Source organism: Patiria miniata, unplaced genomic scaffold, assembly GCF_015706575.1.
Source record: "Patiria miniata isolate m_02_andy unplaced genomic scaffold, ASM1570657v1 HiC_scaffold_16, whole genome shotgun sequence".
In the NCBI taxonomy this organism is placed as follows: Eukaryota; Metazoa; Echinodermata; class Asteroidea; order Valvatida; family Asterinidae; genus Patiria; species Patiria miniata.
In genome coordinates, this window is record NW_024037054.1 from 2,119,555 (window position 1) to 2,142,079 (window position 22,525).

Sequence of the window (22,525 nt, forward strand, 5' to 3'; positions counted from 1 at the left end):
AGCTGAAGTCACTCATGCTTCCTGGTCACATCATTACACAATTACAAAGTTACATGCTAAACGAGTGCGAATGTTTATTTTGAATGGAAATGGAAATGGTTATTTGACAGAATAAGAGCTTGTCAATTGTAGGCTAAGTGTATATATGGCACCTGCCACCACTGGCCAAATTTTGCAGGAAGACATTACTACGTGATCACATTGATGTAGGCCTGTCCCGTGTCGCGGAAGGTCGAGCAGAGAGAAAGACAAGGACAAATTAAATTTCGGATTTATACAAAGACTTGAGAAAAAAACCACCAAAAAAAAAACAGACAGAGGTAATACCTTAACTAAATACAACTATTTCAGACAACGTCAGCTAAGTGACACTGTCTCAATCTGCAAATATTTGTTTTGATGTCATTTCAGGATTGCTCATTCCACGCTTGCCTGTAACAAAGCATGCATATGAAGGGTCGACATCCAGCTGCTAGTAAAACGCCGCCAGACATTAAGCCTAAGTGGTTCGAAGACGCCAAAAACACACACAAGCATCAGTCTAAGTACCTTGGAAAAATCATAAATATGAAGGAATCACTTGCCCGAGAGGAGCAACAGCGGCAGCAGCAGACGGGAGGGTTCATCAGCAAATTAAAACATGGTGGCAGCGGTGGGATGAGCGAGTCAGGCACAGCCACTGGTGCCTCGTTTTCGTACAACCAATTATCATCGACTAATCCGGGATTTCCAAACAGAGGAGCTAAGACAAAAACCCGCGAGATGGCTAAAGGTCGTTCTCCACAAGAGATGTACCCACTCGACGTCGTGCATGGAAAAGCGATGTTCGACAAGGGAAGCAATCCGACGCAGCGCGACAAGCAAGCCAGATGGTGGAGGTCAGGAAGCCTCGAGGAAAGGCACCTGATCAAGAGAAGCTCCAAGGATATGCCCAAGATTCTGCCACCGATGGCCACCATACCGTCAGTAGACAGACGGTCTGGATACTGCGAGAAGCTGAAGAATTACTCCGCGTCCTGCACAGGATCCAAAGTCACGAGAGAAGAGCCAGAGAGGGATAAGATGATTGACTTGAAGATGCCAGTCAAGAAATCAGCCAAGGCATTGAGTCACGTAAAAGCGGCTAACAAAACCACGGGGAAACTTTGCAAGTCGCGACCTTCGGATAGGCCACTGAGGAGATCACAATCTCTGGACTTTCGTTGTGAGCTGGCGCCTGTTCATCCACCAGCTACTATGGATACCGACGTGTCAAGTGAGATACGCCAACACGGTCGACAAAGAAGCAACACTGCTGACTACGCTTGTCATGCCAGCACTCATATGCCGACCAAACAAAACTCACTAAGCGAGTTGATGGATAAGATGGATGTGTTAGAGGGTGCAGTCGGAGGTACAACTGACGCAATGGAGTTCTCAGATGAGAGCTGCATGGCCGCAGGAACAAATGATGAGCCGATGTCGGATGACATGTCCAATTGTGTGCCCCTCCCTGACACCGATGGAGACGAGCAGCACATCACCAAGCAGTCTCGTGAAGAGAACATGAGGTCTTTGTTGGAAGTTTCAAACCACAGCCTCGGCCTCCTAGAACTACCGTCTTTGGATCATCAGGGTCTCCAGCGTAGGCACACCTTACCCGTAATCAACTTACGACCTCCGACACCCAGACTTGCAGACCGCGATGAGAAGACAGTAGACAACCAGATCGGGCGGGTTCTCCGGAAGGTCGTGTGCCAGTCAGTGCTGCGCAAGCGGGAACTCAGCAGGCTGTGTGAGGATATCGAGGAGTTCAATGAGATCAATACAGTATTAGCTGACCATCTAGAAAGGTAAATAAGGCACCAAGGGACTTGCGAATAGAAGGTACAGATGTTAAAACAGTTATGTGATACTTTGCAACAACGTTAAGTACAGGATGCAAAAAGTGAGAAATATCAAGAGTTAAATAGGCCTACTGTTAGGTAAAAAAAACGCTATAGGCGTAAGTTCTCGTTCACAAAATTTGAATATTTAATTGCTATCACAAAGTGAGTGCAACTTTACTGCCGTTCGAGTGGTACCTAGTTGAAATTCCTATAAATGTATTTATTACCTCTCATCGTAAACACGGTCGTTGTGTGTTGTCAACTGTCATCCGTAAGAAATGTGTTTCTATATAATAATCATTGATGACATTACCCTCGTCAACGCTTGTCAAACCGTCATTCCAGTAGGTCTGAATGATGCTATATAACCAACCCTCTGGCTTGAAAGCGTGCTTGGTGCGCATCAAGACTCATCATAGTCAGGACAGTGAATTCAATTTGAAAAAAAAAAACACCCGAAGACAGCTTAAGGACATTACTACTTCAATGCATATGTATCCAGTGAAGTCAATGACCGTTTACCAAGTGAGAATAAGCTTACTACGTACATGAATGTACCTTTTCACCATATTGATGAATGTTAGCTATCATTTTGAATACATGCATTTTCAGTGCATCCAAACAGAGGGATTGTGGATATCCAAGTGTTTTAATGTCAAAACTGTATAATAGGATGTCTTTATTTATAGGTTAAATTCACTAAGGCCAAAAAAAAAGTCTCCGGTTTTTGGTATATATGCGCGCGCGTCGCCGTAGCCATGCGCGTCAGCAAAATGAAAAAGTTTTTTTTTCAATGAAAGATGATGTCTCAAAACCGCCAAACTCACTGGTTGGACTGGAATCCTGCTGCTGCACAATTTTACCGTGTTTTTAGATTGGGTTATGGTCGAGAATAAGCTTTATGTGGCCTCTATGGACTCCCATATATTTGCACTAAGTTTAGTCGGGCACATTTGCAGTCATCAGCCGACATTTGAAGCAAAAAAATCAGGTAAAAAAAAAAAAGCCGCGTCGCCGCACCACTTTTTGGGCAAGCTCCATACCAGAAACAGGAGACATTTTTTTTGGCCTAAGGTAGCAAAAACTGTATTGCTTTTCCCTTAGCGTGGTGTTACATGAGTTCTTTAGTTCGAGCACCTACATATTACAGTCTGTTGTGAGCACATCTTTAGCGCAAAACAGCTCTGGGTCTGCTGCTATTCAGCATGCGTTCGTTTAGCTCATCCGGGTCGTCACGGGTCAGCCCCGTGCCGTTCGATTACGTCTGACGTCATTCTCGTGGCTCACCCGGGTCGGCCACCACAGACCCTGCTCGCTCGTGAGTAGAGCAGTCACTGGTGCAAATACGTCACACACTCAGCGTTGATCATCCCCAGAAGTGACGGACAAATATGGCGGCCAGACAGCGGAAATGTCACGTGGACCCAAAGTCAACTTTATTTGAAGTGTAAAGGTAATTAATTATATTGAAGTTCATTGCGTCTGTAGGCCTAAAGGCTATATTCCAGCCCAACTATTTTGAGTTATGCAATTGACTGAAAAGCAGAAAATCTCAAGCGAAGACCCAGCACTAAACGGGCGTTTTGTTAGTGGCTACGGCCACGGCTACGGACATCACGTGATGATCGTGATGGCCCGCGGTTTAGCATTCGATTAGCCCGACTGTCGTGGCTAACCCATCTGCCTTTACCCGAGTCGATCTGTGTGAGCTACTCGAACGCACCCTTTGTGATACAAACCATCATGCCTCAGTCGAAAATCCCTTGTCACCGTCTCCGTCCACATTGCTCGTATTGAAGAATTTATCTATGTGCTTCAAATATAGTTTGTTTATTGGATAACTAGTCGACCTGTAAAGATTGTCACAAAGAGCAACATAAGACTTAATGTAAAATAACAAATTAAAAACAAAACAAAATCAAATTTACTTATTTTTTGGAAATATTTATTGTACATGTAATATTAAATTTGACATGTCCACTGCTCTTGTATTATACACTTGTAATCTACTGACTAATATGAGTGCTATAGTGGTGAACTTTGTTATTTAAGGATGTCTATGTATTGTGGTTATGTATATGTTAGGACGTGAAGGCACGTACAATTTTATTATAGCCACTTACATAAATTGTATTTCCTATCAAGCACAGACGTTAAAGTGCATGTAGTAATTCATCTAATATAGTGTGACTTGATGGACTGGTGTACATCAGATCAATCAGGATACTCGTAATATAACTTTATTTTATGAGGGAAAAGTACACATAGTGGTAAATGTATTTTGTTACTTTAAATAGGTGCATTATAGTGCAGCCTTTCCATTCAAAAACGTTCACCATGTGTATGCCTTAATATATCATAATATTGTGGCTTGATAATATCTTTGTTGTTTGCAGCCAATGGGTGACTTTGGAACGTTTGGTGACAGCAATCATACCGGTCCTTTTCAATTTTACGTCATGTTTAAAGTTGGTATATACGTGCTTTTCCAAATTTCGGTTTTCTTTTCCGAACAAAATTTAAAGGAATGTAATGTCATGTAAACAAATACATTTGCTTGTTTGTTTTTGCAGGCCTTTATACAGTTTTGAAAAGTGGTTTTAAATGGCCTCTCCAGTTCAGAAATTTGCGCACACTATATTCAGAACGAATTAGGCGCGTGCCGCTCTTAATTCGAAAGTTGAAATCGAGTAATTGATTACTTGTCGCAGGCCGATTTTTTTTCGTGCAATGTCTCATTGGAAAACTCATAACTAAAGTAATAGAAAATTATCAATTCAAATTAAAATCTATTTTTCAAGGTGCACCCAAAAGCACGTACACACCAACTTTAAATGTGCGCAAGTTCAAAATAAATAGAAAGGAAAGCTGGTGTGTTTGCTGCCACCAAGCGTCTCAAAAGTCTCCCATTCAAACTTCGAATATTGTTTGCACGTGAGTATGAATATACAAACTACTCTAACATATGGAGGAGTCCAACCTTTGTGGAGTGTAACCTCAATTACTTTGCGCACACCTCCCCCCACCACCCCAACCGAATTTATTTTCCTATCTTGAATTTTGATGAGTGCACGTGTAGTAGTAGGAATACGTATTTCTACCCCATATTTTAATCCTCAATAAATTTATGTTGTAAATGCTTAAATTCATTGGCTACAGAACATTTCACGTCTGAAATCAGTTTCCCATTTATAAAACAAATCAAATACCAAGACCAGATGCTCGGCTTGCTCGAAGAACAAAAGCGTCGCGCTTAAGATAATCAATTTGTGAGGTCATCACAAATCAACACAATTTTTGGCAAAACTTTTCAACACAAATTCTGGGATTCTATATGCATGTGAATCGTAACTGGTGCAGAACCTCCCCTGCATTTGCGCCTGATCACTCCGATCCTGCATATAGTCCGAGTATCACCCGTTGTCCAACGGACTTATACCCTGCATCATGTCTGTATATAGTGTTTATTTCTCTTTTTCGTTAATTATCTACACGCACGAGAACAAAATCGACTTGACTTTCTAGTACACAACATAATTAAAGAAACGTAAGAAACAAATGATGAGACCTTGGCCATTTTTTTTTGGGGGGGGGGGTGTGATATACATCGTTTATCACTTTCATAGTAGAAAATGAAATTTGTATCTTTTCCACTCTTTCTACAAGAATTGCGCAGTACGACTTGTAAAATATCTGACTCCCATGACATTTCTTCATGTGAGAGCATAATGGTTGCAGGGGAAATTTTAATGGGAATTTTCCCCATCCGAGTCTCGCTGTTAGACCAGTGGGGCAGAAAAGCGAAGATTCACGGGATCAGAGAGTTTCCGACCTTGTCAATTTTATTCTGGAGGGAAATACGCATGCATTATAATTGGTGCATAAAAGCTCCTGACAGGATTTCTAATTGTTCCGCCTAAATGCAGATGACTCTGGCAAAGCACTGACCAATTACACACTGCCTGTACGAAGTCGGATGTCCCGTATTGAGAGTTACAACCTTGACGCTGTCTTCATGACTCGGTTTTGACTAGGTGAATGCGGATTGGTGTGCTGTCAGGCCGTGATTTATTGATGTTGTAGCAATTTGGGACGGAATCCAAACAACTGGCCTTGACATTTACGGCTCAAACCATCCATTAACGGCATGACAAATGGGGCAAAAGCAGGCAGCATTTTCAATTAAGGGAAGAGAGAACACAATAGAATAGCATCCAAAGAACTGGGCAGTTCCAGATTAAGTATTCAGGATTTTCATGCTGTATTCTCCCCATCCCCTCTGAACATGCCCGACTGCCTCGCTCACTGCGCTAAATAACATTCCTCGTGACCACAATTTGCCGGTGCCGCTACTACTCGATGTTTTAAGAGAAAGCATTTAACGAAAACAAATTAAAATACACTTACATGTTTTGTTCTGTATATTCCAGTGTGCTTTATTGCAATTAAACTCATTCCATTTGACCACAGCATTTAATTTCTATACATTTCTGTCTTTTCCGTTTACGTTTACCACCTTTCATAAGGATGAAAAAGCTGATTTATATTTTTTAAAATATGGTTGAATGCGATATTATTTAAAGCATATTTTGGAACAAACAGATTCCTAATGTTAGTTTGAACTTAAATTCATAAATACCTAAGACAGTTTACCCATTCCCATTGGTCGAGAGCCCGTCACGTGGCCAGTCTTAAACGGATGATAAAGACATGGGCCGTTTTCCAAACCCCGGCTTCGGCTCCATCTCTGGCTCCATTCACGCTGGTTGGCACTAGGATGAACCGGATACAAAGCCGAAACCGGGGTTTGGAAAACGGCTCTGGCTGGCTGGTCTACTTTCCCCGTGTCACATTAAATTTGGACTCCTATGAAATCCATTGCCTTTTACCTTTTTCTTGGTGAACGTTCACAATCCTCACGTATGCATGTGAGTCGGTATTCATAGTCCTAAATTCACAATGCACTCACCACAGCTGCATCTGCGCGTCATCGCGCAGAAGACGCGACGCGTGCGCCAATCTCCATAAAAGGAGTTATTTACGTCTTACTCGTGAGCTGGACAGTACATTATAGCTAGAGGGGTGTTTAAAAAAACATGAAGTAAAAGTGTTGAACAAAATCGTTGTAAATTTTTATTTTTGGACTTGTTTGGACTTTTGGACCGAAAAGTTTTTTTTTTTTTTTACCGAAAAGGAATGGGTAATTATCAGCATCCAGACTCCAACCAGTCTTAAACATAATGTTTAACACCTCCCAAGCACACATTTATTCCCTTAAAAAAACACTACAACTGTTGACTTCATGAAATTTACTTTGTCAGTTACATGTACACCATGAGGTATGCTATGTCTCCAAATGCATGAAGGTAAAGACTCAAGTATCATTAAGATTTGAAACTTTGCATGGTGGTGGTATTAGTGCAGGTTTTCCTTAACACCATGTAGAAATCCCTTTTTGGGAAGTTGTGTGGTTCTGAACAGCACCACACATCCTCAAAACATCATCATCTTAAGATCTTTAACCTGTAATGCATTTATGAATGAACTCAGTGCATGAGTACCCCCTCAATAGTTACAAAGCGGGAGATATGCAGATTCTTTGCTGAAGTGTCCCAGAAACCTACATGTCTACAATGACACTGTTGGTTTTCCCCTCATTCAAATGAAAATTGGTCATGTGTACATACACCTCACAAGTGCTATCTATGTAACAATGCACAAAATCTATGGTTTGCATGTGTTTCAATTGACGTTTCCTTGTGTTTTAAAGGGCCCATGAAATTATGTTTTTTAATGGAGCATATTTGTAGTAAATATCCATTCCTCTGAAATGTGTGAAAACTATGAGACATCCCCTTTTGGTAAAAAGTTTTGTAAAGTGCACTTTTTTAAACATTTAAGATGGTTCATGCTTTTCCTGGCAACTGAGGGCGCTGTTGCTGTGATGTCACTTTAGGAACACGCTCTTCAGATTCGGGTTTTTCTCTTGAAATTGTAAACCCAAACTTCTACTTATTGAAAATATCTGTGCATATTTGTAATAGGGAAATTTTCATTAGCATAAAAACAAAAATGCACCAAAATGCCCTTAAAATTGCAATATGGAGATTACCAATGAAACTAAATGGAACACAAAGGTACATTTAAGGATTGCATTGAAAAGATAATTCCATTTCATGGGCCCTTTAAAACTGTTGATGTTCAGACACCTTACAGCAAGCTTGCAAGCTTGCAACTTGTTCATGTCATCTCTGAGCATCTTGTTCCTCTTGGAGCTTGTTCTTAAGATGCTCATTGATGGTGGAGAAAGGGTTAGACTTGAAGGCAGAATGCTTCAGGACTTGCTTGAATCTTGTCGATTCCTCTAAGCTGTAAAACAAGGAACAGAAAAAAAGTCCAACAGATGCTGGTCTGATGACAAACCACAGTGATCATCTAGAGGAACATACCAAGAATGATGAAGTGGAGTAAACTGAGATGACTTGTATTGAAGTGTTCCAGCACTATTAAGACAGTACAGCAGAAGTATAGAAGAGTTCAAATTAATACAATCACTTATATAGTATGTCAGAGACCAGCTTATTCAGTATACCTACATATATAGCAATTGCACTTTGATGCTAAAAAGATTTGGGAATAGAATAATGTAATGTTCAACGTTAATTAACCGATTGTCACATGTAGAGAGGTGAAAAGTATTAACAACACAAGCATCAATAACTTATAAAATGTGAACAAACGAGACCCACAAATTATTACCTGGGATCTCTTAAAGAAGACAACAGTGAGGTTTCTGTGCACTGGTAAATGTATTGTATGGAGAAAGTACAGTGTTTGATGACCTGTGCAGTTAGTGGTTAATTTCATTTTCATCCGAGGTATATTTGTCTGTTCATTGTAAGGACAAAGTTCCTCAGTTTAGAAACATGATGTAAAATGCCCTAAAGTATCCTCCTTTTGGGCCATAAATACACATAGCAAATTAGTAGGTGTTGTCTACCGAATATTTTACTCTTTTGGTCTAATAAAATCTCAAACAGTGAACCAAACAACCAGCTGCTGTTTGCGGACATAAATACCAACCTTTCTTGCCATTATACCTCATGCAATATCCAACCGAGCAGCCCACATACAAATCAAGATTGGAATTTATGAAAAGAGAAGAACTTGTAAGCCTTTATATTTATCATATCAGCCACTAAAAAAAATTACAAGGATTAAATTTGTCTTTTAATAACCCTTGTCGTTATGTTAGTGACTGTTAGGTTGTTTTCTTTACGCACCGGTAGTGCAAATAAAGGAAAGCAGTGCGGGGCACTTACAGAAGCTGTTGTCTGTCTTTGACTTTCATGGTGCCTTTGTGTTCTTTCTTCTCCTGCGCCTTTCTGTGTGGACAGACATTACCAAACAAGACCTTGACAAAACAAAAAACTACAGCCCAACATTTAATTTCCTCTTTGATCAAAAATTCTTATTTTGACTGGTAGGCAGGCAGTGCACAAATAAAAGATCTTCTGTATCAAAGGAAATATATGAATGTAAACCTAGCAAAATCATTTTGGTTTAAGGCAGAAAAGCTGATGCTGTCAAAAACGTTTTGGTGAATAAAATTACAAAATTGAAAACGTATTGATGTAAACAGCTCTGTCTTGTTCAATTAATTCTTTGAGTATATGGCATTTTCACAGCAGCCTTGAATTTGTTTTTCAAAATATTTTCTTGTTTTCAAAAAGTAAATTAACTTCCTGTATGCGCGTCAGCAAAATGAAAAAGGTTTTTTTTCAATAAAAGATGATGTCTCAAAACCGCCAAACTCACTGGTTTGACTGGAATCCTGCTGCTGCACAATTCTAACGTGTTTTTAGATTGGGTTATGATCGAGAATAAGCTTTACGTGGCCTCTCTGGACTCCCATATATTTGCACTAAGTTTTGTCAGGCACCATTTGCAGTCATCAGCCGACATTTGAAGCAAAAAAAAACAGGTAAAAAAAAAAAAAAAGCCGCGTCGCCACACCACTTTTTGGGCAAGCTCCATACCAGAAACCGGAGACTTTTTTTTTTTGGCCTCATGAGTTCATAAACACTTTCTTTCTATAACTTAAAAGAATCCCTGTAAATTCAAAACTTCAAAATGTATGCCCTATAAGAAACTACACTTTGAAAATTGTGGTTGCACACACAATCATTCATCTCTATATAAAGTCCATTCACATTGTTACATATATATCTCCTAAGCAGCACTCAAAATCCTATGTCAAATGGAAAGGCAACTTGACTTGCAATATGGGTTGCATGGCCTGAGGTTGCAAGAATCACTCCTGCAATTTCTTTCTTTTACCCACTGTTATGTTTCCTTTTGAGCTTCCTTTAATTAAATTGTTGATATTTCAGGTTATTTGATACAATACTTTTGGGGAAAACAAAGAACCCACACACCTTCCATATTCCAAACTATTTCATTGATTGCTAGTCACAGTAAAACAACTAGTAGTTCATGCGTAGCATACCAGGATACATTCAAGGTGTGCTATGTGACATGGTGACATGAGAATGTGCTGCTGTTTGAGACAAACGCAAACCTGGAGAAAACTGATGTAGATTTCAAGTTCTGTCTAATTGACAGTGGGCTGCACAGAATAGTTCACAGATTGATTTGTACATAATACCAATAATTTAATATGAAGAACACAATGGCAAACCCCACTGGTAATAATAATTATGGGTATTTATAAAGCGCACATATCCACCAGTATTGGTGCTCAAGGCGCTTCATCATTATGACCCTGCTCATTGGGTCAATGAAACATTGCAAATACCACCTCAGCTCCCTGGGGAGTAAACAGCTGGATGCTGCCACTTTGGCGCAAAGCAGTTTAAATCAACCACAATAACCACAAAATAAATCTTGTGACTACTACCTTTTTGGACCCATCCCTTTATTTTCCTCTTACTTTGATTCTTGAGTCTTCCTGTGACTGAGTGCAATGATCTCAGAGAGCTCTGGCAAGGCCTGGTTCAGGGGATTCAAGTCACCAATGATCGGCCTCTCCGATCGCTTCTTGGCATTCTTCTTATTCCTCTTAGCCACTTGAATTGTTTCCATTTCTTGAGGATAAAAATGGGGAAAAACAATACTTCATTAAGACTCTTGAGAAGACAAACATGAGAAATTAATGGATAATTTATCAGTTTTATAAAACCCAAACCTGTCAAATACACACTATGGACTATGGTCAAGATAATCTAAAATTATGTGATATATGTGTAAAACTCAATGTTCTCTCAAGTTGGCCTAGTGAGGGCAGTATTCAAGTAAGTGGGCCTTCCTTAGTCACAGATGAAAGTGCATGATCCACTATGTTCAATGCACATCACAGGCTCTCAAGAATTTCTTTAAATTTACAATTAAAAAGTGATTCCACGTACACTGTAACTCCTTTTAGTGTAACACTTTTGTAACCTTTTGATGCACAGGAGAAAAGTCGCTAGATGTAGCTAATCATTTCCTTTCCCCAGTATATGAATAAAAAGGGGATAAGTCAAATGATGCTCCCTCCCCCCATCTTTTTGCATTAGCAGCGGCCAACTTGCCAGTTGACCCTAAAAATTTGGTTCTCAAAATGTCATTGGTGCTCCCCATTAAATTCTGATGCACCTCTGACCTCAAATGTCTCAAGTCATTTGAAGTCCCCCTACCCAAAGATTATTGTCATCAAGTTTGGTTGAGAGTGAAGTCTGACTTTTTATACAACACAGACACACAGAAGGAATACACTATCGCAAGATCCCCTTTCTTGTATGAAAAGCCAGGGGGATAAATATGCGCATGATCGATTTTCCTTGAAATCAGTTGAGTTTGTTTTTGACATGCCTTTATCTAAACATGAATAATTTCAAAACCCTTTGAAAATCAAACCAATACTTACTAGGGATAAACTAAGATTCCAAGCTTTAAAATAATCTAAAACTAATGGCGGTACGTGTTTCCACAGCGACGTCTCCAGCCTCGCAAAACAATGTTGTGGGTATTTTGGGACGCGCTGTAGTTGAGGTGTTAAACATCCTGAAACTAATTCCTTACTTTCCAACCACTTGTCATGTCTTAACTTCATCTTCTCTTTCTTGGTGATGTGCCCCCGTCCACCTTTGATGCTCTTCTTGGAGATGAAGCTTCTCCTATCATCCTCCTCATTATATGCTGAGGAATGCTGGGATTGACTCGGGTGTGTCGGTGGCGTGTCTTGACTGAAGAGCCCCTGGGTGGGGAACTCAGCACCAGGGGGTATCAGGGATGCCTAATTCATGACAAACATGTACCAAATTGTAATGCGCCTATCAATTGTTCCCCCCCCCCCAATTTTGCCCAATCTTAACAAACATTGCACGACATAATTATGTTAAATGAAATGTATAGCGGTTAAACGGGAAACAATTTATATAAAGAGGAAAGAAAATGTTCTATGCTTCTGTACTCGTATAACTACGATAATTTGAATCAAATTAAACCTGTTATTATTGCTTTTTTCTGCCCACTATGGGAAGTTTCGTAATAACGGAGGACTGGGAACTAGTCTGGGAATTCCTTTGTTTAGGCTAGACAAGTTACAAGTCCCTGTATGTATCATATGCATGCCACGAAAAAAACCCGATGTCCAGAAGCTGCCAAAATTGCTCTTTTGACTAGATAGAATCCAGCTCTGCGATGTAATGGTGGGGTGTGAACAATAAATTGGTGGCAATTTCAATGGGAAATAGCATTAGCACTATGGGATGTCGCAGTATTCATTCTCATTCTTCACATTCTTCATTCTTACGTCCCCCCCCCCCCCCCCCCCCCCCCCCCCCCCCCCCGCTTTTATTATCCCAAAAATCAGAATTCTTTCCACTAGTATTATTATGTCTCTTATTTTTTTCTGGTCCCCCCCCCCCCATATCAATATGCCTATACTTATCATATCCACTCTACTTTTCAGCGCCTTGCGTTGCAACAGTATAATTATTGAGAATCAGTGAACGAGGATGCAGCTAGACTTGCCAAGCGCAGCCGGTGCTCGGCATCGACAAGACCGTTATCTTGTCGCGCATTCTTAAGAATGTGCGCTCAATCTGGAAGAGTTATTTTTTGCGAAGATTGCGCAAGGATCCAGTTGCACATTCTTAAGAATGTGCATGCACATTTTTAAGAATGCGTGATTTTCAAGAATGGGCACAACATAACTATATGCTGGCTTAGGAACGAAAAAAAATACGAGACTGGTTAACACTACAGTTAGCAATACCGAGGCCACACTGGCTACTCCTAGAACTATGAGGCTCCGCGTGAGCAGAGCTGGCATGACTGGAGCTAGTTAACTGTAGTGTTAACCAGTTAACAATACAGAGGCCGCACTAGTGGAGTTATTACCGTAAGCCTAGTTCCACTAGTGCGGCCTCTGTATTGCTGCGGTAGAACTAGAATAGAAAACATTAGAAGGCACGGAACTAATTCTGGAAGTAGCTAGCTGCGCTAGCGCAGCAATACCAGGGCTGTTGTGCCCATTCTTGAAAATCACGCAATCTTTAGAATGTGCGCGCATTCTTAAGAATGAGCGCCCATTCTTAAGAACGAGCACGCATTCTTAAGAATGAGCGCTCATTCTTAAGATTGGGTGGGAATATCACGTGCACAATTTATGAATTTTGCCCAATCTTAACAAACATTGCACGACATAATTATGTTAAATGAAATGTATAGCGGTTAAAAGGGAAACAATTTATATAAAGAGGAAAGAAAATGTTCTATGCTTCTGTACTCGTATAACTACGATAATTTGAATCAAATTAAACCTGTTATTATTGCTTTATTCTGCCCACTATGGGAAGTTTTGTAATAACGGAGGACTGGGAACTAGTCTGGGAAGTGCTTTGTTTAGGCTAGACAAGTTACAAGTCCCTGTATGCATGGAGGAATGCATGCCACGAAAAAAAACGATGTCCAGAAGCTGCCAAAATTGCTCTTTTGACTAGATAGAATCCAGCTCTGCGACGTAATGGTGGGGTGTGAACAATAAATTGGTGGCAATTTAAATGGGAAATAGCATTAGCAGTGCACTATGGGATGTCGCAGAATTCATTCTCATTCTTCACATTCTTCATTCTTACGTCCCCCCCCCCCCCCCCCCCCGCTTTTATTATCCCAAAAATCAGAATTCTTTCCACTATTATTATGTCTCTTATTTTTTTCCCCGGTCCCCCCCCCCCCATATCAATACGCCTATACTTATCATATCCACTCTACTTTCAGCGCCTTGCGTTGCAACAGTATAATTATTGAGAATCAGTGAACGAGGATGCAGCTGGACTTGCCAAGCGCAGCCGGTGCTCGGCATCGACAAGACCGTTATCTTGTCGCGCATTCTTAAGAATGTGCGCTCAATCTGGAAGAGTTATTTTTTGCGAAGATTGGGCAAGGATCCAGTTGCACATTCTTAAGAATGTGCATGCACATTCTTAAGAATGCGTGATTTTCAAGAATGGGCACAACATAACTATATGCCGGCTTAGGAACGAAAAAAAATATGAGACTGGTTAACACTACAGTCAGACAGTTAGTAATACCGAGGCCACACTGGAGCTAGTTAACTGTAGTGTTAACCAGTTAACAATACAGAGGCCGCACTAGTGGAGTTATTACCGTAAGCCTAGTTCCACTAGTGCGGCCTCTGTATTGCTGCGCTAGAATTAGAATAGAAAACATTAGAAGGCACGGAACTAATTCTGGAAGTAGCTACGCGCGCAGCAATACCGGGGCCACACTAGCATGACTAGTGTCGGGGCTACCGTAAGCCTAGCCATTTACCTTTAAGTGTGACAAATCTGGACACGAGTCATCCTCTTTCTTCTCCCTTTTAAAATGTGCCGGGGTGTGTAGCTTTTGCCTCTTGGTTTTAATTTTGCCCATCTTTTTGGACAACGAAATTTTACCCAGAACGGACTTGAGTCGCTGAACACATGGCCAAATGGCTGAAATCATACAGGCCAATGACTGTTCTATGTTTAGAAGGCGGATTTACAAATTTCATTCCCAGAGTTTACTTCGTTTCAGACTCTGATAGCATGGAGCTATGCATACAACAGCCGTGGGATGATCCGTTAATGTCAAAGGTCAAGTCGTGCATCAGTCGGAAACAAAAATAATTAATGGTTGCCTTTATTGTAAATGTGATGTTGTGTGCTGAAAAATTGTTCTAAAATGAAGAGGAAACCAGCAAATAGATCACAAAAAGCATCAAGAAGTGCAGATAAAAGAAAAGGAACGCACTCCAATGATGAAAACGATCAACAACATGACCAGTTTATTGCAAAACCAAATTTTAGGAAAGGAGGTGCGTATTCCACCATGCCGGAGCAACCCGGAAGTACGCCGACTGATTGGAGGGTCGGCGTCGTCATGGCAATCTGTTTGCCAATTTCCATCCTCATTTTCTGGAAGATCACCTTGCCATTGATGTGGTGGATATTCACGTTGATTGTTGGCTCAGATTTCGCCAAGAAGTTGAGCTTCTTTAAAGAAGGTAATTATTAGACTAGTGCTTGATTCTATTTCTAGCCCCAGATCATCCCACTTGGCATTTTCATCATGAGGAAATTAGAATAGAGAGCTTGCAAGTAATAGTTGGAGAAGATGTTTAGAAACTTTGTACTGTCATTGTCAATGGCACTGCAATATTACAATATAATTATATCCATACTAGTGTGCATGTTGGGCGGTTTCGGTCAATGTGAGCCATCGGTCGATCATGAGTCATGACGCTATCGGTCGATCCTTCTGCCACCAGTCAAACTATATTTCTTTGTAATTCACAACTCTAATTTAAAAAGGTGAGTAAAGACCGGGATATCCTGCAGAATTGACCCATCGCGCAACGCAATTGACCGATCGTGCAGATCAACCGATCGCACCCAACATCATACATGGACGCTCTGTTGTCTGAGCAACTGCAAGCTATAGATGTAGTTTGCATTGGCTATCAAAATAAAAGAAATTGTGCTCCAATTGGCTGAAATTCGCACTGCACATCTTTCTCGGTCAGTCCTATTTTGTTGTATTGGTTGTTGAATTTCTCCTTTCATGTTAAGATCTCGTCAACATAGTGACATCAGAGTGTCCCATTTGGATATCAGCCCAAGAACGAGCATTTCTGAATGACCGGTCACATGACAACATCCTGAGAGTCAGTGATATATCCAGGGAGGACTTTGAAAAGATTGTCAGACGAGGGGAACCAGTGATTGTCACCGATGCTCTGAGAGGTCAGAATAACGAGATGGCCTGGTTATTACAAGTCAAGCTATTTTTAGAAACGCTACCACGACTACCAGTCAATGAATAAGACTATTCCACTTAAATAATAATCTCCAATTAAAAAAAACAAGCATCTGACTGCGGGATGACACATATCAACTGTGGAAGACTGTTAGGCCAAGTAGAAAATAAAACCAGTTTCTTGTCCTCGTTCGCTTCCTTTTTTTTCTATTTTGCAAATAAAAATTGTCAATATGTTTTTGAAACTATTTAACTATTTTTATTCGGTGTTACACACCAGTAGATCCAAGCAGTATAAAGTAATGATTAAACCAGATAGCATGAATAATATTTTAATGAATAACATCTTTTTCATTATAGGTTGAATTTTGTGTGGAATATCATATCGGAAAGCTAATAATTAATCTTATTGTAGAAAGAAAAATATAATGCTAAAAACGTAGCAGTTCAATTTAAAAATTTATTTTTTGGGGTGCCAAACCCCACACGCATGGATAGCTAACTTATTGTGCCACTTTTGTTTCCAAGACTGGGAAGCGTTTGGATTGTATGACTGTGGATACTTCATGAGGAAATTTCCAGAAGCTGAGTACTTTGATTGGCAGGTATGTGAAATTGTATTGATTGTTTATAAAAATATGCTGGGGAAAAGGAATATTTTCAATTAAATTTCTGTAGTAATTGGAATTTGGAAGCATGCAGTTGGACTCAAAATATTCTGCCCATTTATTATAGACTTTTGTTGGCTTGTGATCTTGGGGGCAGCTCTAGATTTTGGCTTCAACTTCAAGTCCAGCCAGTGGGAGTTCAGTGCATGTGTCCTTGGGCAAGACACTTTATCAGTATTGGGTACCTGTGAGGAAACAAATGCATAGTGAGCAATGCATAGTGGGGCTGATAATTATGAGCACCATGGAAGCAGACTGCATATTTTTTGGGTCTGCCGTACTTTGAGAATCATTCTTCTAGGATTTAAATGTCAGGACCTTGAACTTTTGAACTTTTTGCACCCCTTAAAACAATGGCTTCTTTGTATGTCAAGGGTCAAGAGAGGATCAGTCTCGGCAACATCACCAAGAGACAAGGCTTCACAGGATTGCAGTGTGCTAGCGGCTACATGGAGACCAAGTGGAAGTCCAACCAAAAATATATCAAGGTAGTAACAGTCCATAAAAGATTGATCCTTTAAACCCCACTCTGTAATATTTGAACCAATCACAACTGTTACTGTGGAGCCACATGTCTGTTTGAACCAATCACAACTGTTACTGTGGAGCCACATGTCTGACATTAAGTCTGACATGGATGATGTTCTGCATGATGATAGTGTTAGGAGGACAAATCCTGTATGGTCAATTGTCTCAAGGACGATTGATTTTCTCTTCTTTTTTTTTAAATGCTGCTTCTGGTCTTGTTTTTCTTCAGTCCCTTATCTGATTTTGTTGTTCCCTTTATATCCAGGAGTGGTTAAGGAAAATGCCCCCACCGTATTTCCTGATGGAAGATATGTACACCAGCCATCCCTTTGGCAAAGATGAGGAACCCTCTGTCACTGGTTTCCTTGGTGTACCGGGGACCGGTGTATCGCCACATCTTGATGAGATTTGTGACACCATAATGACAGTCCAGGTACAATAGAGAGCCAAGAGGTCAAGGTATCAGACTAGTATACTTGTTGAAATATCCGTGTTCCTCCATGCACTTCAAGCACTGTACCATGATTGCTACCCATTGTGGTAGGGCCAGGTTTATCTTGTAAATTTTCATGAACTTAATGTATGGTGTATTGATAGGAGAAGCTCCCCTTAGTAAAAAGTAAATCATTTTAGGTTGAAGTCTTTGTTTTGTAGTGGGTCTTCGTCTTTAGGTTTTTAGTTTTGGTTTCTGGTTTTTAGGCTTCAGTCTTTTTATCTTGGTCTTTGATTTTAGTTTTAAGAATTGGTTTTTGGTTTTGAGTGTTTTGATCTTTAGTATTTTTGGTTTAGTCTTGTTTCAGCTCTTGTAAATAAATTTATTTTTGTCCTTTTTTTTTCGAAATCCAGAATTTGTGTCTGTGTCTCTATTAATTCAATCTCTTCCCACTTTTTCTTTCAAGATCCTGAGTTTAGTTTAGTTGTATTAGTTTTAATGCGAGTTCCCCAAGTGTGTCGTTTTTCCAGGTTGCATTTGCAGACAGTGCATAGTATAATTCACATCTTTTAAGTTTGCATGAAAGAATGTATTGTGCGTATGAAATCCATTTAGAACTGATTTTGCCTTTGAAGGGTTTTGCCTCTCCGTATAACATCAGACAAATGCATTAAGGACATTTCTCAATACACTATTATATATTTGTTTACAGCTTTCAGGAGTCAAAAACTGGAGTGTCTCTTGGCCAGTAAAAGATGGTAGCGGAGTCAGGTGGAGTAAGCCCATAGTGTTCACTTTGTATCCAGGTAAACTCCTCCACATTTTCTCTTCCATAAAATCTCAATAGAGTTTCAACATTATTGAACAGTTGTTACTCGGCAGCATGCCCAACTGATTAAAAAGAAATTGAATGGTGAAACTTTGATGTGTTTATCCTGTGTATTTGAAGGAGAAGCAATGTTCTGGTATGTTGCCATGCGTCACCACACCGAAGTCATTGAGGACTGCTCACTGAGTTTCAGCTTTCTGCTCAAGTCACCCGCCCCCACTGACTACTTGCAGAGACTGGTGCAAGACCTGTCCTCAGTACCAAGAGCTGAACGCGATGCATTGTTCCAGGAAACAGAAGCAGCCAAAGTGGATTATATTGATTCCTGTGGAATCATCACAGACACAGGGAGGACATTTATAACATGAGGACTGGAGATATAAGATGGCACTTTTGTCCGGAGTTTGCAAACATTTCATTTTTAGATTGTTAAATAGCCTTATTCAGAGCTCTGAGTCACTGGAAATCTACACAATGTCTTAAATGTATGCTGAACATTGGCAGTTATTTTTTGCCTTGCCTTGCAGTGAATAATGCCAACATCGGACTGGCACAACATAATGTATACCAAGCAAGTAACAATTCACTGAGGGCTGACAACATTTTAATCTGAGGTCTGACTGCACATTGTATTTGAAGCAAAATTTACACTTAAAGACACGTTTGTGACTGGAATCAAGACCAGCACTCCAACAACTTTGTTAGGTTGATTTAAGAGGACCAAGATTTTATACCCGGAAATTCCTTCGTGCCATAATTACATGAAAACTGCCCATTTTATAAAGGTACAGTCCTGTGTAATTATAGGCCTACATTCTACTGTCTCTCCAACTGTTTTTTTTATGTCGGAAATGCATTTTACAGACAAAAATGGCACATTTCAGTGTTCAGACGAAAGTGCTTCTGTAAGGATCTATTTATGGTGGTGTTTCTTTAAACCCCTAACCCTGCTGAATCCAACAGGATCCAACTATATCATAAACCCGTCGGAGCCTGTTGGATTGAGCAGTAAACCCCTTGTTCTAATGTACATGCACATATTCAGAGTCGGTTTCTGTTGGGTACTGACAAATAATGCAAAGTTGGACTCTGTTGGATCCAGCAGACAACTTAAAAAAATTAGGCACAGTTGGATTCTGTTGGATTGAGCAGGAAGTAACCAGTGGACTTTGTTGGATTTAGCAGGGTAGTCCTGAGGAACCCAAAGGAAATTGGTTTTTTTTTTCACTTTATTTTTTTTTTAATCTTTCAAAGTTTCTGAACTGATTTTATTAATGGCAGGTGGATAGATAATGAGATTATCAATCATTTCGTCAAAGTTTCTTGCATTTTGATATATATTTTTACATTTTATAACTTTAAATAAGAAGAAAGAGAAAATGTTATTGAATATGATAAACGGGGAGACGAGAGATGGGGAGGAATATCCCCACACAGTTTTTGTAATGAACACATTAAAAAAAAGGAGCATGAAAGTGCTCGGTTAAAACGTATTAAAGGAAAACCTTACACCCAGGCTACTCATGCTACACTTGAATTGGAATTTCATTCAAAGTTATCTGCCGCTCTCCAGTTTCCTCTTCTTTTCAACTAAATTTCCAACGTCCGGAGACCCCCCCCCACCTCTCCCGGCCGACAGTTTTCAGATTTCTGTCATTTTGGAAGTTAATCCTTGGACATTGTTTACATTTCAAATTAGGTTTGTCCCTTCATTGTTTACATTTGAAAAGGCGATGTAGGCCGGCCTGTGAGAAATAGGACCATTTGCTTTTTATGCATTTTGTTGTTTCCAATAATTGCGCCACTCAAAAAATACAAAGAAGACTATTCAAACCCAACCTGTTGAAGGTTCAGCGCAGTGGATATTACACTTCGAGAAAACAGTGAAAAAGCATGCACAACCTTTCGATCACAAAAAAAAAACCGATTACGTCAACACTCTTCATCACCTACATTTCTTGATTCCTTCTAAATTGCAGCAAGCTATACTGACTTATTTTACAGGGAAGGTTACTTTTGGGATCATATTTTAATGATCCTAATGACTTTAAGGATATTGTCGTAGGCCCGTGTGCAACGGTGGATCATGGGGGGGGGGGCAACGGGGATCATGCCCCCCCCCCCAAAAAAAACCGATCCCACTTGTTTTGTTTTAAGAGACGCATGGGCGTCGCAAGGGGGGGGGGGCTTGCCAGAAAAGCCAAAAAAAAAAAAAAAGGAGGAAGAAAAAAAAAGAATAAACGAAAAGAAAAAGAGGCGCGAAGTCATAGCGGTGTAAAATTAATGGGTTGGGGGGGGGGGAATGTCGCTGCCCCCCTCTAAAACTGATAAATCTAGAAAATGTTGAGAAATACAGGATTTTGGGGGGCAAAAATATGTTTTGCCCCCTCTAGAAAAAAATCCTGGCGACGCCCATGAAGAGACGTCGCAAAAAGGGCAGCCACTGCGTACACCACCCACAAAACTCAACAACTGAAGAAATATAATAGTGCCTCCCCTCTTGCTCTGTATATTAAATTCGTTTTGGACGAATTCGTTTTCGTTTTATTAAAATGTTTTGGACCCACGTTTTGGGGAACAAAACATTTTTGCCCCATTGTTCTGGATCCGGCCTTGCCTGTGCGCTCACTGAACCTGCACGAGTATCCATAACTCGAAACTAGGCCCTATACCTTTTAAAGTTGTGCCTTCCGAACTTTCTTCGAAATAATCAACTTCTTATCTTTATTAGTGGCGATCCCAAGGGGGATTGGGAAGAGAGATGGGGGACATTGCCCCCCCCCCCCCAATAATTTTTGGGCGGGGAGCCAACTAACGACGATGCACCCCTCCCCCCAATATTTTTTACATGTGTACGGATTTTTACCAAATATACATCTTACATTGTATCTTTGCAAAATAACAACTCAAAGACATTTGTGGTCTACCACCCTCTTTTCGGGTAATTACCTCCGCCGAGGAGGTAGTCTTTTCATCGTTTGCTTGGTTTGTCTGTTAAAAATATAACTCAAAAAGTTATGGCGGGATTTGCATGAACATTTTTTGTAGGGGTGGTCCGTGGTACAAGTAGAAATCCATTAGATTTTGGAAGTGATCCGGATCTGGGTCTGGATCTAGGATTTTTCAAAGGATTCTGCACCATTTCTTTTGGGTGTACTGGCAAGCATGCTAGTCAACAGGTGGCGCCATCCAACACTCGCGGTCATCGCGCCTTGGTTGTTTCCTATCCGGGTATTTTCACGCGCCACCTATGGTTGCAGACCAGTAAATAAACTGTCATAGACCCCAATGATAAATGCCCCCACTTCAAAAATTCAGGAAAAAGACACAACTCTCCAAGTTATTCCAGACACACATCAAATTAAAGCTAATTTCATCATCTTTCTTTTTCTTTTTTCAATTTTCGGGGGGTTAACTGATGACTTTTAGGAGAAATTTCCATCCGAATCTGATCACCCCTTAAAATGGTCCTGAAGCCCATCGCCATTTTGAAAAACGACGCCTACACTCCATTGCAAAATATAGCGCTTTTAGGGCTCCAATTTCATCCAAATTGCACAGAACTACAAGCTCACAGTTGTGCGCACGGCTTCCACCCATATTTTTTTTTACAAACCCTAGCTCAAGCACAGCCCTAAATATGCTCAAATTGCGAAGAATTTGAGGGCATGCATATCGTGATTTGGCCGGCGTAGGCACAATGTGGTGGGAAATTGTTTAGCCATGGCACAGGTTTGCGATCTCGGAGTGCTTTCTAGTAACTAATTTTCTTACTTGCCTAGAAGGTCCCATGGTGCCGTTAGAAAAGCATTCGTAAAAAAGTATAACCACCCACCCCCCTTCCTCCCACCCCCCCCCCAAAAAAAAAGAAATATGAAACTAAGAGAGTATA

General features: G+C 40.4%; 3 protein-coding genes across 3 annotated transcripts; 2 read left to right on the plus strand and 1 right to left on the minus strand.

Annotated features, from left to right (window-relative positions):
* The first annotated feature begins 417 nt into the window (after window positions 1-417).
* Window positions 418-2,602, plus strand: LOC119722644. The gene has a single exon (XM_038192866.1). The coding sequence runs from the start codon at window positions 445-447 to the stop codon at window positions 1,834-1,836; it is 1,392 nt and encodes a 463-aa protein (XP_038048794.1). The 5' UTR covers window positions 418-444; the 3' UTR covers window positions 1,837-2,602.
* A 3,676-nt stretch (window positions 2,603-6,278) lies between these two features.
* Window positions 6,279-14,990, minus strand: LOC119722646 (protein FAM207A-like). The gene is made up of 5 exons (XM_038192868.1): window positions 14,709-14,990; window positions 11,952-12,165; window positions 10,822-10,975; window positions 9,191-9,253; window positions 6,279-8,237 (listed from the first exon to the last, which is right to left on the minus strand). The coding sequence occupies exons 1-5, from the start codon at window positions 14,880-14,882 to the stop codon at window positions 8,114-8,116; spliced, it is 729 nt and encodes a 242-aa protein (XP_038048796.1). The 5' UTR covers window positions 14,883-14,990; the 3' UTR covers window positions 6,279-8,113.
* Window positions 14,991-15,012: 22 nt separating this feature from the next.
* Window positions 15,013-20,191, plus strand: LOC119722645. Its single transcript, XM_038192867.1, has 7 exons — window positions 15,013-15,423; window positions 15,989-16,162; window positions 16,704-16,780; window positions 17,218-17,331; window positions 17,637-17,804; window positions 18,517-18,610; window positions 18,754-20,191. Exons 1-7 carry the CDS (start codon window positions 15,102-15,104, stop codon window positions 18,999-19,001), a joined length of 1,197 nt encoding a protein of 398 aa, XP_038048795.1. The 5' UTR covers window positions 15,013-15,101; the 3' UTR covers window positions 19,002-20,191.
* Window positions 20,192-22,525: the final 2,334 nt, after the last annotated feature.